We start from the raw sequence: 15,429 nt of genomic DNA, 5'->3' as shown, positions 1-15,429 counted from the left end.
AAGTTCTTAATGACTAAATTTTCTAAGACTTATATATCTCTAGAGTAAAAAGGAGAAATGAAAGGGGAGGGAGGTAATTAATAATGTTTTAGGCACAAAGTAGAGCTACAAAAGAAAAGTCTATTATTTTGGAAAACTGATATTATAAATAACTAGTCAGATGTTGAAGGTGGAAAGTAAAGAGGAAAGGAAATTTTATTGCAAATTCCTAAATATCCAGGAGAATTAGAGGTTCTTTTATTTAACTAGCTCATATATGGAAATTTGAATTTTTAAAAAATAGTTGACTTTTAGAAGAATTATGTTTTTATAGGGTATAATTCTATGTACTAGATAAGACAATTAGATTAATTAAAGTTCAGCTAATTGATTTTTATTCCTTTAACACCAAAATATTGTTAATATTTATGCTAATTATAAGAAGTGAAGATTAAATATCTATTAGTGTGAGAATGAAAATAATTTTTTCCCACACTGCCTTTTCAGGGGAATGGATCCTGCTAACTAATAGCTCCTTTTGTTATGGGGTAGGGGAAGTGGGGGGTGTTGGGTGTGGTTATGAGTACAGGTGTTCAAAATTGAGAACTGGAATAGAGGCAAATTTCTCTGTATAGCTTGGAGAGGGAAATTTAGAAGCCTTTGGGTAAGATCCAGAGGCTGCAAAGAAACCAAACAGTGAGGCTGGACAAGATGTAGGGGAACAGGGAAGAAGGAGAATTCCCAGTTGTGGAGGAGCTCAAGAGAATTAAGAGAGCAGCCAAGATTTGGTGGAGGTTTGATGAGTGTACATACTCCATCCACTTTTATAGTCTTGTGTAAATTCTAGATGACTCGTTACTGTTTTTGGTGTAAGCAGGTTATCGTGGGGTGAATGTAGAGAGGTTCAGCATTCTACTTACTGGTGGACATTGGCCTGTGGGTTAACTTACTAGGAATCTAGGTTGCATTAGGCTGTAAGGTTTGATGGGGGAAAATTTTACAGGCACCCCCCCCCCCCAAAAAAACTGATAGTGTTATAGTTGGTCTGGCATTGAGCTAAAATTGGTGGGTGAAACTTCAAGGATACTTGCATAGCCTCAAAGTGTCTCCCAAAATATTTGTTAATTACTTTAGAGTTTTTAATATATTTCCACACATTCTTTGATATTCTGTCTCTGGGAGGTGGAGCTTAATTCTTCTCCCTTTGAGTATGGCCTGGACTTAGTGACTCTCTTCTAACAAAGGAGTATGTAAAGGAAAGAATGCTAACTTTATGGTAGGAAAATTTGGCAGACATACCTTACCTTAATTAAGCGATCAAGGTTAGCATCACTAGTCATGAGTCATGTTGATATTGTGTACCCTACAATGTGATACAATGAGAAGGGCACTTACTTCTGTGATATTCTCCCCCCAAATTATGAGCCCTGTTTAATCATGAGACAACGTCAGAAAAACCCAAACTGAGGGACATTCTACAAAATAGCTGATCTGAAGATACTTGAAGTATCTCTTCAAGAATGTTGAGATCATTAAAAAACGAGGAAAAATTGAGAAACTTTCATAGATCAGAGGAGACTAAAGAGACAACTTGCTCCACAGTATCCTGGATTGTATCTTGGAACAAAAAAAGGACATTTGATACTTGAATAAAGTTTTCACTTAATGATTTTGTAGTAATGTTAAAGTCTTAGTTTTGATAAACCTACATTGCTTATGTAAGATGTTAATTTTAGGGAAAGCTCGGTACAGGGTATGTGGGAACTCTGAGCTCTCTTTACAACTGTTCTGTAAGCCTAAATTATTTCAAAATTAGAAGACTTAAACCCATTCAGGAGATATTTTTCCAAAGAAGAGGCTAAAATGATGACTTGTGAAAACGGGAAAAGGTATTAACTCTTTGACTTAAACCCAAAAATAAATATTTATTTTCCCATATCACTACACCATAATTGTTTTTCCAGAAAGACAGACAACTTGGTGTTTGAGAAAATATGGTGATTAAAAGAGATGGGATAAATCTGGAAAACTTACATGTATGTGATGAAGAGAGGTGGCCAATTGCAAAGTGAAGATGTTATTCAGAGATTATAAAGGGATATTTATTCATCTATTCAGTAACATATGTTTACCACCTAAAATGTGCCAAGTATTGTCTTGGAAATAAAATGTGATCGTGACAGATGAGGTCCCTGGCCTTCTGAAGCTTCCACCATAGTGGCACCAAAGCTTTTGTATTACTCTTTGGAAATATAAGCCTCTGGATAAACAAGGATTATTTTGAATGTCTATCTAAGTAAGTAAAAATAAGCATATAAATGAATTAAATATATTTTTAATGTGTTCAATCAAGATAAGTTATGTAAACACTTGGGAAATGTTAATATATCTTTCTTGTTTGTCTTTTTAAGTTTTTTTCCCCTCCCCAAAGCTCCAGTACATGATTGTATATGCTTCTTGTAAGTCGTTCTAGTTCTTCTAGGTGAGCCACTGCCACAGCATGGCAACTCATAGACAGTATGGTTCTGTGCCCAGGAACTCAACCCCAGCTGCTGAAGTGGAGTGTGCTGAACTTTAACCACTAGGCCATCAGGGCTGGCCCACTTTCTTGTTTTTTTGATGTAAAATGTCATAGGACTTTTTAAATGTAAGTTTTGGAACTCATGAGAAAGGAACAGAAATGGATTAATTCCAGAGCCAGCCCTGATAATCAGTGGTTAAAGTTTGGGATGCTCCTGCTTCGGCGGCCCGGGTTCAGTTCCTGAGCATGGAACCACACCACCCATCTGTTAGTTGCCACGCTGTGGTGGTGGCTCACGTAGAAGAACTAGAATGACATACAACAAGGATATACAATCGTATACTGGGACTTTGAGGAGGGAAAAAGAGAGAGAGAGAGGAAGATTGGCAACAGATGTTAAAAAAAAAGAAAAAAAGAAGAAATGGATTAATTCCAGTTAGTAAAATGGAAACATTTCTTCACTGGAGAATTTTGGGGATTTAAATTCTTAAGTTAATCTCTTAGAGTTGCAGCATGAAGTTAAATCAAGTTTTAAAAGCTTAGCAGGTGACTCCTCCTGTTTCTCTTACCTCAGTAACTGGAGGACAGAGGTGGAAACAATCTGGAACATGAAGAGATGCACAAAATCACGTTGGAAGGATCTTAGCAACTACTGCTTGAAGGTTGCAGAGTCTTCCAGTTAGATTTTGAACTCAGCTTTGGAAGGGAATGGCTCTTATGCTTGGGACAAGCCCTTCTTATTTGAAGTTGTTTATGGCCTCAAGTGACCTCACCTTGCTTGGATGATCCTTTATTGCACACTCATTTGGAGTGACTTCTACTCAGGATGAATCCAGAAGTAGAGTCTGACTATTACCAGGGGGTAAGCGAAGGTGTCTTTCTACCTCTTTTCCGGGAGTCTGATTCATGAAGTGAAGCCTGATTCAGTTTTCCTCCATTCAGTTTCACCTGCCTTATATTTTGGATTTTAATTCTAGATTTGACAGGTTACTTGTCAGTCGATAGGTTTTAGCATTATTGCTATTTTTTGTCTTGATAAGTTTCTTGATAGGTATTTTGTTGGGATTTTGGAAGAGTCTTCATTAGAGGCTGCGACTAATACATGATTATGAATCAAAGCCTAAACTGTGATTTTCAGTTATTGACAGTAATGGATGCACTAAACTAATATTACTAATTCTCCTTTGCTATTCTTCACTTCCTTTATTAAACTAACTTCTACAGTCATGTGTTGCTTAATGCCAGGGATTCGTTCTGAGAAATGCATTGTTAGGAGATTTTGTCGTTGTGTGAACTTCATTGAGTGTACTTAATGGGAACAAAATTTGTCACCCCAAAATATATCTCTTTAATATGTGGATTATTTTAGGTGGATTGTTTTTAAGAAACAGAATACTCAGAGTTTTTCTTGTTGTCTCCCCCTTATCTGCCTAAAAGAATTCGGATTACAAAAGCCTGTCTCAGGAAGTGAGCTATCGCTATAGCATAACATGAACTAGGTGGTAAACAGGGAGGGACCTAGAAAAGCCTGTTTGTTGGGCTTCTTTCTGTCTTCTTCTTTTTCTGAGTGGCCAAACGCTTGTTTTCCAAATGTTTGCTCCTTTTCACCTACCTGTGAATTGCCTTCCTTCCGTTTGAGGTCCCTAACTCTCCCCACTCCTCATATCTTCTTTTGTCTTTAGCTGAGGATGGTATTTAAGGTGAGGGCTTTTGGCTATTTTGCTGAGTTACTTGATTTTCCTGGGTTTCTCTTGTGTATACATGTTATTAAACTTTTGTTTGTTTTTCTCTTGTTAATGTCTCATGTCAATTTAATTCTTAGACCAGCCAGAAGAACCTGGGAAGGTAGAGGAAAATTTCTTCCTCCCCTATGGTACTTACACAGACCTAGATGGTATAGCCTACTACACACCTAGGCTGTATGGTAGTAATTTTATGGGACCACCATTGTATATGCAGTCTGCTGTTGAATGAAACATCATTATGTGGCACATGACTGTAGTTTGCTGGAATTTATCAACTGCCTGAAGAAGTCTTCCTCATAATCTCCCCTCTGTGGAGAGCTCAGGCTAGTTTTTAGTTCAATGAAAAAATATTGAAAAGACAACCAATTTCATAAGAAGAAAGTGGGGCTAGGTTGGGATGAAGATAGTTTAAAATTTTATAAAATGAATTGATTAAAAATGTAGCAACAATTTCTTGTTATCTTTTCCCTTTATATTTTTCTCTCTCTTTCTTACATACATACACACACACACACACACACTCACTCATTGGGGATAGACCAAGGAAGCTTGGAAAGAATAAAGATGCCAGCAGTAATTTTCAAGTTTCTAGGATAATTTTGTTTAGGAAAAATTTTTAAACACATCCCACTAACCAAACTGGAATAATGGATTATGTATATAGAGTTAAATATTATTGCAAATTCCACTTACCCTACAATAAAGAATGTCAAACATCAAAATCATTTGATAACTACCTGAAAAGCATTATGATTCTTAATACTTTATCAATGTTAACAGTTCAGTAATCATAATAGTTCTCTTTTACTGTACATTTTAGTACTTTACAAAGATCAAATTATTTAGTCTTCATACCCACCCTATAAGGTTGATATTATTATTTCAACACGGAGAGGCAGTGCCACTCAATGGCCAAGAGGCAGCCTGTCTACCTTCTGTCTCTGTCATGGACTAGGTGAATGACCTTGGACAAGTTTTTCAACTCCTTGAACCTCAATTTCCCCCTTAATAAAATGAGCTTTTAAATAACTCATGGAATTATCATAACAATTAAATGTGTATTTCCAATATAGGTAATGTATTTATTTAATATAAGAAGAAGAAGAATGTCTGTACATAGTAAACAGTATAAAAGTTTTATAACATTATTGTACTCAAGTCAAAATTATTTTTCATTTTGATGATATCTCGCTGCCTTTTTACTCAATTGCTTTTTATTAGTGAGAGTAGGAATCATGGCAGACGGAGCTGTAACCTCATGGATAGGGGGCCATGTTTATTTTATATATATGTGTGTGTATTAGTAGCCCCTAGCATAGTGCCTGGCACCTAGTAAATGCACTTAGGAGATATTTATTGGATATGTAAGTTAATGAAATTGAATATGATTGATTATACTTGTATCAAAATAGTTTTTAACATGTTTTGCTGTTTGCCTAAAAATCATTTTTCTATTGAGCACCACAGATCTTGTTGGAAAGGATTTCTGGCAATTTGGCTTTTCTCAGTTTGGATGGCCTCTATACATACACCTTGCTAAGTCTAAATGCTAAAATTGTCAAAAAAATTTTTAAAAAGTGGAATGCTTTTTAGATGTTATGAAAGATTGCTCCAAATATAAATTTTTTCCTTAAGTTTTAACGTGGAGACAAACCAAAACAAACACTTTTATGGTTAACTTTTGAAATTTGTATTTTCTTCAAGTTCTTTTTTTCCATTTTATTAAAGAGGGAAAATATAGAAAAGAATGCTTTACATATTTTGTACAACTCATAATCATCTTCCTTAGCCTTTTCTCAATATATCCTAGTAGTGTCTTTCAGTTTTATATGTATTTTGGAATAATGCATATTTTCCCACCTTTTTCATTCTAGGCATTGAAGAAACAAGAAGCTAAAGCAGATGAGGATGAGGGAGTAATGAAAAATAAGCTAAGACAAACTGAAACTGAGAAGAGTCAAGTAAGATTTTGCAAGTTATCTTTCAAAGAATGATGCTGTTTGGGGCCAGTGATGTTCATTGAGTGCCTTGAAGAGCGTCCCTGAGATCATTTGTTAGAACATAATGAAGCCTGTATGTTTTGATGTGGAGTCAGACGTGGTTCAAGGGCTCTGCCACTCTCTGCTACTTGCTCTTGGAAACATATACAGTAGTCCCCCCTTATCTGTGGTTTCACTTTTTACCGTTTCAGTTACCTGCAGTCAACTGCAGTCTGAAAATATTAAATGGAAAATTCCAGAAATAAACAGTTCCTAAGTCATAGATTGCCATGCTGTTCTGAGTAGCATGATGAAATCTCTCGCCGTCTTGCTCTGCCTGGGATGTGAATCATCCCTTTGTCCAGCGTATCCACGCTGTACTTGCTCCTTGCCCGTGAGTCACGCAGTGGCTCTCTTGGTTATCAGACCGACTGTCGCAGCATCGCAGTGCTTGTGTCCGAGTCAGCCTTATTTTACTTAGTAATGCCCCCAAAGCACAAGAATAGTGATGCTGGCGATTCAGATATACCAAAGAGAAGCCGTAAAGTGCATCCTTTAAGTGAAAAGGTGAAAGTTCTCGACTGAATAAGGAAGGAAAAAAAATTGTTTCTGGAGGCTGCTAAGATCTACGGTAACTTTTATTACAGTATATTGTTATAATTGTTCTATTTTATTGTTGATTATTGTTGTTAATCTTTTACTGTGCCTAATTTATAAATTAAACTATCATAGGTATGTATGTATAGGAAAAAACTTACTATATCTAGGGTTTGGTACTATCCATGGTTTCAGGCATCCTCTGGGGGTCTTGGGATGTATGCTCCATGGCTGAGGGGGAACTACTCTCCAGGTCTTTTGCTACCTTGTCATCTGGCCCCTCTCCTTTCCAGGATGCAAATTAAACTTCACCCTTCCTCGCTGGAGAACGTTTAAAGAGCCTGGCTTTGCTGCAGGGTTTAGGAAAGACCTGTTGCTTAAAGGCTGGGTATTTTGGATATATTCGTTTTCATTATATAGAATAGGTATAGTTAGCAGCCTAGTTCTGAAAAATCCTCTATTCCCATTAAATATTAAGGACCTTTGACATATATTCACATCTGTGAACCTACAGAGCCTAGCACTTTAGAGCTAGAAGGCAATTCAGAGGCCGAAAAACTCTCTTCAGTTTGCAAATGAGTAGATTTACGGATGAGCCCAAGGTAATGAATGCTAAAGTCAAGATTTTTGCCCCTGATGTAATGTTCTTTACTCTGTCTTGTTTTTTCTATTTACCATTACCTCCTTTATTTTATTTCACTGACCTATGTAAAGTTAAATGATGCGTACATGCTGCCTTTATGGTAAGCGAGGTATGTCAGGTCATCAAGTTTGCCCGTTGGGAGCTGATACTGCTGATATTACCCAGGCATCATGACTAATATGGGCTTTGATAAGTTTCGAAACCATTTTGACTGGTGTATGATTTCTTCCATCTTTATTTCTCCATAGAAACAAGAGAATAGGTCTGATACTATTTTGTGTGGATTCTGTGATTCCATATATACTTAATTTTTTAAAAAATGTAACATTTAGTTTATGAGCCACATGTATAGTTTTTTAAAAATTGTGTAACAAGATTAAAAAATTATTTTGAAATAATTATGGATTCATAAAGTGTTACAAAACAAAATTATAGAGAGTCCCATGTGCCCTTCACACCATTTGCCTCAAGGGTAACGTTTTACGTAATTGCCATCTAATATCAAAACCAGGAAATTGACATTGTTATAATCCATAGAGTTTATGCAGGTCTCATCAGCTTTATGTGCACTCATTTGTGTGTTGAGTGTGTGTGCGTGTGTGTGTATAGTGCTGTGCAATTTTATCTCGTGTAGATTCATGTTGCCATCACCACGATCAAGATACAGGACTGTTCCATGACCATAATGCTCCCTGATGCTACTCTTCATGGCCATACCTACCACCTGTACATTTTTTAGAGGGCTAATATATAGATAGTTGTTCAAATGAAATGATAATTTAGGATAACTATTACAAATCTAAGCAGTTAACGACATCTTAATATAGATTTGTGGTTTTGCAAAACAACCTTACTGTTAGAAAATGCAAACTTATTTAGCATATGTAAGTTGTGGATTTTTAACAAACCTGTTTCCTGCCCTATTGTATTTTTCAAGTTGAATGTCTTATTCTGTACTTAGATATTTTAAAATTTTAGGAGTGTTATGAATATTGAAAATATCAGGAATGTAAGATATTAAGAATATATGAAATTATCAATTGAATGAAATATACTTTGAATCATTGAATCCCTGAAGTTTTTATTGTAATTTGGTTCGTATGACACTACATGTACTAATTTAAAGAAAAAATTGCTTTAGAATTCAGGTTAAAATGATTAAGAACTGAAAGGAATCTCAGAGATTATCTAATATAAATCTAATATAAAATCCTTATTTTAGAGATGATGGAATGGTGGCCTAAGGATAAGAGATTTAAACAGATTTAAACAAGGTCGCTGTTGAGATGGAACTGACTTGAGAACCCAGACCTCCTGAGCTCTGATCTGGTTTACTTGATGTTATGCAATTAACATTAATGAAGTATTAAGATGTATTTATAGCAAGATATTTACTCTTTCATGTTAGCTGTAAATATCTTCTGAAAATGTTCCTACTTTTTTCCTCTTACACTTTGCCCATAATCGTTTAATTATCTTCTGCCCCATTGGACATTTCTCTTTATCCTTTGTTGGAACTCTAGCTTGAACAGGAACTGGAGCTGTCTCGAAGGTTATTGAATCAGTCAGAAGGCAGCAGAGAAACGCTTTTGCATCAGGTAAGTGGATGCAAGCTATGATAATCTACTTTTAAATGAAAGCAGACTTAAGTCTCCTTCTCTATCAGATGTCTTTGTGAAAGGAGAAAGACCTAGGTCTGGAACAATTGTTTCCTAAGGAATGCATGTTAGCACACGCAAGCAGAAGGTGAGATCCTTTCAGGAAGATCAGAGGAAGCTAGGACAAAACACCAACCAAATTCCCACTGTTGAGAGTACATTTGCTGATTGCTGCTCCAGCTTAGGACTTATCTCTCTCAGCATAACCAGTGGAAAAGTGAGACTGGATGTGTAAGATAATATTTTCCCAGGAGCTGAATTTTATTCAAGGAGTCATTGGAGAGTGAAAGAGGAAGTAAAATACATAAAACAGATCTTTGCATGTTGAAGTTACTCTGAATGCATTATTGTCTTATATTCACATTTTCAAGATGCCACCTGCCCCCTTTAACCAAAGAGAAGGCTTAATTTTAAAGCATAACATTTTGCAGCCCATTAGCTCATAATGGGAGTTTGGTGCTTCTGATATTTAAAGTTCAATAACTTGAAATAGCCATCTTACATACATTGGCTAAGGGTATGTGAGTTTCTAACTGCCTCTCTGCTTGAGTTTAATGTAAACTGCAATTGCACCTTCCTCTGTTTTGAGGTGTGGCTTACATAACTCACTACATAATGTGCTAGGTTGGCGAAGATGTCAGGCATCATAAATGTTCAGAAGGAGTATTACATTTTGACAATCAGTGCTGAAAATACACCATACCACCTGTTTTACAAAACCTTTAAAAAGGTTCATTGGTTTTGTTCTGCAGCCAGTGGTCCAATGGAATTAATGTTGACAGAGTTCAGACTTTCTTTTTCGGAAGTTATATATTTGTATTCAGTTCCATTCTGGTTTTTTTGGAACTCTGACTTGTAATTTCTAATCTCATCTTTTGAAGTAAGAGACTTCTGTGTTCAGATTGTCATTGTGACTTTAGCTGAGTCTTTTTGCAACTGCTAACTTGTTTAATGGTCATTGGGGACATACCTGCTATGTGCTAGGCAATTTCCTAGTCTCTAGAAATACAACGATGAATAAAATAGTCCCTGACCTCAAGGTGTTTATAGTTTATTCAGCAGCGTTTATTGCTTATTTGTCTTGCCTAGTACTTTGGTATTAAAACATGCTAAATCAGGGCTGGCCCCGAGGCCGAATGGTTAAGTTCTCAAGCTCCACTTTGGCAGCCTGGGGTTTTGCTGGTTCGGATCCCGGGCGTGGTCATGGCACTGCTCATCAGGCCACGTTGAGGCAGCGTCCCACATGCCACAACTAGAAGGATCCACAACTAAAATATACAACTATGTACTGGGGGGGATTTGGAGAGAAAAAGCAGGAAAAAAAAAAAGAATATTGGCAACAGTTGTTAGCTCAGGTGCCAATCTTTAAAGAAAAAAAAAAAAGCTAAATCATGATCATTTCACTTGAGTTTACCATCCAATAAACATGTTCACATGAAAGAAAATGTGAAAAGTATAAAAACATATAGTACATAATTGGAGGTGGTTTGGGGTAATAGAGTGGACTGAAGTCAAAATAAGGGATTTTTTTTTTTTTATATGGTCAAATTCTTTGTCACAATAGACACAGAGAAGGGAAAAGACGTTTATTCTGTGTGGAAGGAATGAAGAAATGGAGCAAGAGAGTATTCCACTGTGCTTGGCGTAACAAGACTAATTTGGCTTCAACTTGTGTTTGCAATAGCCCATTAGAAGTAAACATTTTTTCCCTAGAAAAATATTTTGTAACAATTTGTCAGTTCAATTGTTCCTTTCCTGCTTTTAAAACTGATAAAAGTTTCATTTTTGACTATATGTATTTAGGTAGAAGAACTCCGTACACAACTTATGAAAGCAGAAGGCGATCGAAAGGGTTTACAACATCAAGTATCTCAGATTTCCAAGCAACAGTCAAACCATCAGGATGAACAAGGAGATGACTGGAGGTTTAGGAGAGGTATGATTCTGATTCGTAAATGTGTGGGTATTTTGCTCTTTCTTTTTTTTTTTTTAATTTATTTCTTTTTTAAAAAATTTTATTTTATTTTTTAAAAATTATTTTATTTATTTATTTTCGGATGTACATCATAATGTATTTCGAATTCTGTGTAGATTAAATCATGTTCACGGCCCGAAAACTAATTATAGTGCATCCCCTCACATGTGAGCTTAATCACCCCTTTTCCCTCCCCCCTCCCCACTTCCACTGTGGTAACCACCAATCCAATCTCCAATGCTATGTGTTTGTTTGTCATTGTTTTTCTCTTCTACTTATAAGTGAGATCATATCGTGTTTGACTTTCTCCCTCTGACTAATTTCACTCAGCATAATACCCTCAAGGTCCATCCATGTTGTCACAAATGGCCGGATTTCATCATTTCTTATGGCTGAGTAGTAGTCCATCGTGTATAAATACCACATCTTCTTTATCCATTCGTCCCTTGATGGGCACCTAGGTTGCTTCCATGTCTTGGCTATTGTGTATAATACTGCAGTGAACATAGGGGTGCAAGTATCTTTATGCCTTTGTGTTTTTAAGTTCTTTGGATAAATACCCAGCAGTGGGATAGCTGGATCCTATGGTAGATCTATCCCTAATTTTCTGAGGATACTCCATAGTGCTTTCCATAGTGGCTGCACCAGTTTGCACTCCCACCAGCAGTGAACAAGGGTTCCCTTCTCTCCACATCCTTTGCTCTTTCTTAAATACTTCCTGTTTTCAGAATTTCATTCCTTATGTTGTGCTCTTGTCATCCTATCTATTTCTTGACCTGACATAAGGTTTTCCAACAAGGTAATCATCATTTAGCATCTAATTTTTTTAAACAGACTTTATTTTTTAGTTTTATATTTACAGCAATATTGAGCAGAAGGTACAGTGATTTAGCATATATCCTCTGTTGCCACCAAAAATAGTCTCCCCTATTATTGACATCCCCCACCAGAGTGGTACGTTTGTTCTGACCGATGAACCTACATTGACACATCATTATCGCCCAAAATCCATATGTTCCATTAGGATTCACTCTTGGTGTTGTGCATCCTGTGGGATTGGACAAATACATAATGACATGTATCTACCACTAGAGTGTCATAGAGTAGTTTCACTGTGCTAAAAATGCCCTGTGCTCTGCCTATTTGTTCCTCTCTTTCCTCTAAATCTTGGCAACTATATATCTTTTTAACTGTCCCTATAGTTTTGCCTTTTCTAGAATCTCATATAGTTGGAATCATACAGTATGTAGCCATTTCAGATTGGCTTCTTTCACTGAGTAATGTACTTTTAAGGTTCCCCCATGTCTTTTCAGGGCTTGGTAGCTTTTTTTTAAAGCACTGAATTATATTCCATTGTCCAAATGTACCACAGGTTTTTTTTTTTAATTTTAAAAATTTTTTAATTTTATTGAGGTCATAGTAATTTATAGCATTGTGAAATTTCAGTTGTACATTATTATTTGTCAGTCACCATATAATATACCCGTTCACCCGTTGTGCATACCGCCCACCCCCCCCCACCCCACACCCCACCCCCCACCCCTGGTAACCACTGAACTGTTCTCTTTGTGTGTTTGTTTATCTTCCACGTATGAGTGAAATCATACAGTGTTTGTCTTTCTCTGTCTGGCTTATTTCGCTTAACAATTATGTTAACATATTAAGCATGTTAATACCTTCAAGGTCCATCCATGTTGTTGTGAATGGGACAATTTTGAGAAAAGACTTTTTAGGAGACTGCAGATACAATTTTTTTCTTTTGTAGTTTTTGGATAATAGTTTTTTTAATCAGATATATCTTTGCAAATAAATTCTCACAGTCTGTGGATTGTCTTTTTATTTTCTTGACAGTGTCTTTCGTGGACCTGACATTTTAAATTTTAATAGTGTCCAGCTTATCAGTTTTTTCTTTTATGGATTATGACTTTCGTGTTGTATCTAGTAAGTTATTGACAGGGGGCCGGCCCGGTTTTGCAGCCGTTAAGCTTACACATTCCACTGCAGTGGTCCGGGGTTCACTGGTTTGGATCCCGAGTGTGGACCTACGCACCACTTATCAAGCCATGCTGTAGTAGGCGTCCCACATATAAAGTAGAGGAAGATGGGCACAGATGTTACCTCAGGGTCAGTCTTCCTCAATAAAAAGAGGAGGATTGGCGGCAGATGTTAGCTCAGGGCTAATCTTCCTCAGAAGAAAAAGTCATTGACAAACTCGAGGTCAGATTTTCTCCTGTCTTCTAAGAGTTTTATAATTTTGCATTTACGTTTAGGTCTGTGATCCATTTTGGCTTAATTTTTGTGAAGGGTGTAAGGTCTGTGTCTAGGTTCATTTTCTTTTTGCATGTGGTTATCCAGTTGTTCCAGCACCATTTGTTAAAACACTATCTTTTCTCTGGTGTAATGCCTTTGCTCCTTTGTCAAAGATCAGTTGACTATTTTTTATGGGTCTGTTTCTGGGCTCTCTATTCTGTTCCATTGATCTATTTATTTTTTTTTGCCAACACCACACTGTTTTGATTACTGTAGCTTTATAGTAAGTCTTGAAGTTGAATAGTATTCAGTCCTCCAACTTTGTTCTTCTCCTTCAGTAGTACATTGACTATTCTGGATTCTTTACCTCTCCTTATAACTTTGGAATCAATTTATCGATATCCACAAAATAACTTGCTGGGATTTTGATTGGATTGCATCTATAGATTATGTTGGGAAGAACTGACATTTTGACAATATCGAGTCTTCCTATCCATGAACATGGAATATCTTTCCATTTATTTTGTTCATCTTTGATTTCTTTCATCAGTGTTTTGTAGTTTTTTAAATTTAGATTTTGCTAGATTTATACCTAAGAATTTCACTTTCTTGGATGCTAATGTAGATGATATTATGTTTTTAATTTCGAATTTCACTTGTTTGTTGCTGACATTAGCATTGAAGTTTAATGTCTTCCCTGATTGATTTTTTAAACCCATTTCAATTGTCAGACCTGCTTATCTCATGGGGCTTTCTCTTAGGAAGAGCCAGCAAAGCCAGTAGTGGAATTTTTCCCAGCTTCCTGTTTATAAATGTGTGTGTACGTATTTATGTACTTGTCCTTGTACTTAAATTAGAAATACCCCTGGTTTTCACTTTCTCTTATCCCAATTTTCCATATATACAAACAGATAAAATTAAGATCCTGTCTTTTTTGTTATCTGGAGAATGGTGGCAAAAAATGATCATATCTCAGAAGTGGTCATGAACCATATGACTGGCTTTTTCTTATGTGGATCAGGAACACTTTGTGCTTGAGAAATGTTAGAGTACTGTTTCAGCGGAGGTGTTGATTTAGGTTGTGGAATAATACTCTGGATTTATTTCTTTTTGAAAATTCAAGTTTAACAGGGATGGTGATATTGAGATTTTATAATGGTTTCTGATAGACTAGTCCAGATTGTTCAGCTTGTAAATTATTTCAGTAATGAAGCTTCCTATTCAAATGCCTAAATTATTGGAGAAATTCTTATAAGCATTTGATGTACTATGAAATTCAGGGAAGGTAAATATTTCCCCAGAGTCCCAGACATAACTCAATATGTTGCCTTTTAGAGTTTCCACATTGCCAGAAAATCTTCGCTGGATGGCAAATTCTGACATACCTATTCCAATATATTTGCATGCTATTAAGTTCACTTAAATTTCATGTGATGTTATAATTTAAATATATTTTGACATCAAGTATTTTAAAATTTATTTTTAAGAACAAAATCATAAGGTATTAGATTACTCATCAAATTTTCATAAAGATGCACATAGGAACTCTCATTTTGTTTCGAAAAAGACTCTGGTATATTTATTTTATGTTTGTTGCCTCATAGAATCTGGTTTTTTTTTTTAAGTATGCTTTTCTTTTTGGTGAGAAAGATTGGCCCTGAGCTAACATCTGTTGTCAATTTTCTTCTTTTTTATTTCCTCCCTAAAGCTCTAGTACATAGTTGTATATCCTAGTTGTAGGTCATTTTAGTTTTTTTCCTATGTGGGGTGCCACCACAGCATGGCTTGATGAATGGTGTGTAGGCCCACCCCCAGGATCTGAACCAGTGAACCCCAGGCTGCTGAAGTGGACTGTGCAAACTTAACCACTTGGCCATGGGGCCAGCCCCTAATTTAGTTATTTTTGGTGTGTCTTTGAGGACTATAAGAATCTCACTTTTTTAACTACTTACCAGGTTTAAAAAAATCCAAAAATTCTCTTACCAATGTGGTAATAATGGACTTCATCTTCTTTTAACAATTCTAGAGTTTTCATCTTTGTGGAATACTAGTATTATTAACAAAAATTCTCCATAAGAAATC

At 36.1% G+C, this 15,429-nt stretch overlaps 1 protein-coding gene across 12 annotated transcripts in view; it reads left to right on the top strand.

The window, feature by feature from the left end:
• CEP128 (centrosomal protein 128) overlaps positions 1 to 15,429 on the top strand; it is a 381,669-nt gene that overhangs the window by 82,588 nt on the left and 283,652 nt on the right. For all 12 annotated transcript variants that reach the window (XR_011532693.1, XR_011532692.1, XR_011532691.1 and 9 more), the window contains 3 exons: positions 6,120 to 6,206; positions 8,988 to 9,062; positions 10,926 to 11,058. Coding sequence is in view for 9 of the 12 variants with exons in the window: in XM_070593019.1 (XP_070449120.1) it covers positions 6,120 to 6,206; positions 8,988 to 9,062; positions 10,926 to 11,058 (295 nt within the window). In the remaining 3 variants the exon portion in view is untranslated. The remainder of the gene's footprint in view (positions 1 to 6,119; positions 6,207 to 8,987; positions 9,063 to 10,925; positions 11,059 to 15,429) is intronic.

Source organism: Equus przewalskii, chromosome 25 (genome assembly GCF_037783145.1).
Source record: "Equus przewalskii isolate Varuska chromosome 25, EquPr2, whole genome shotgun sequence".
Classification (NCBI taxonomy): domain Eukaryota; kingdom Metazoa; phylum Chordata; class Mammalia; order Perissodactyla; family Equidae; genus Equus; species Equus przewalskii.
This window is presented reverse-complemented; position numbering and strand designations above follow the sequence as displayed.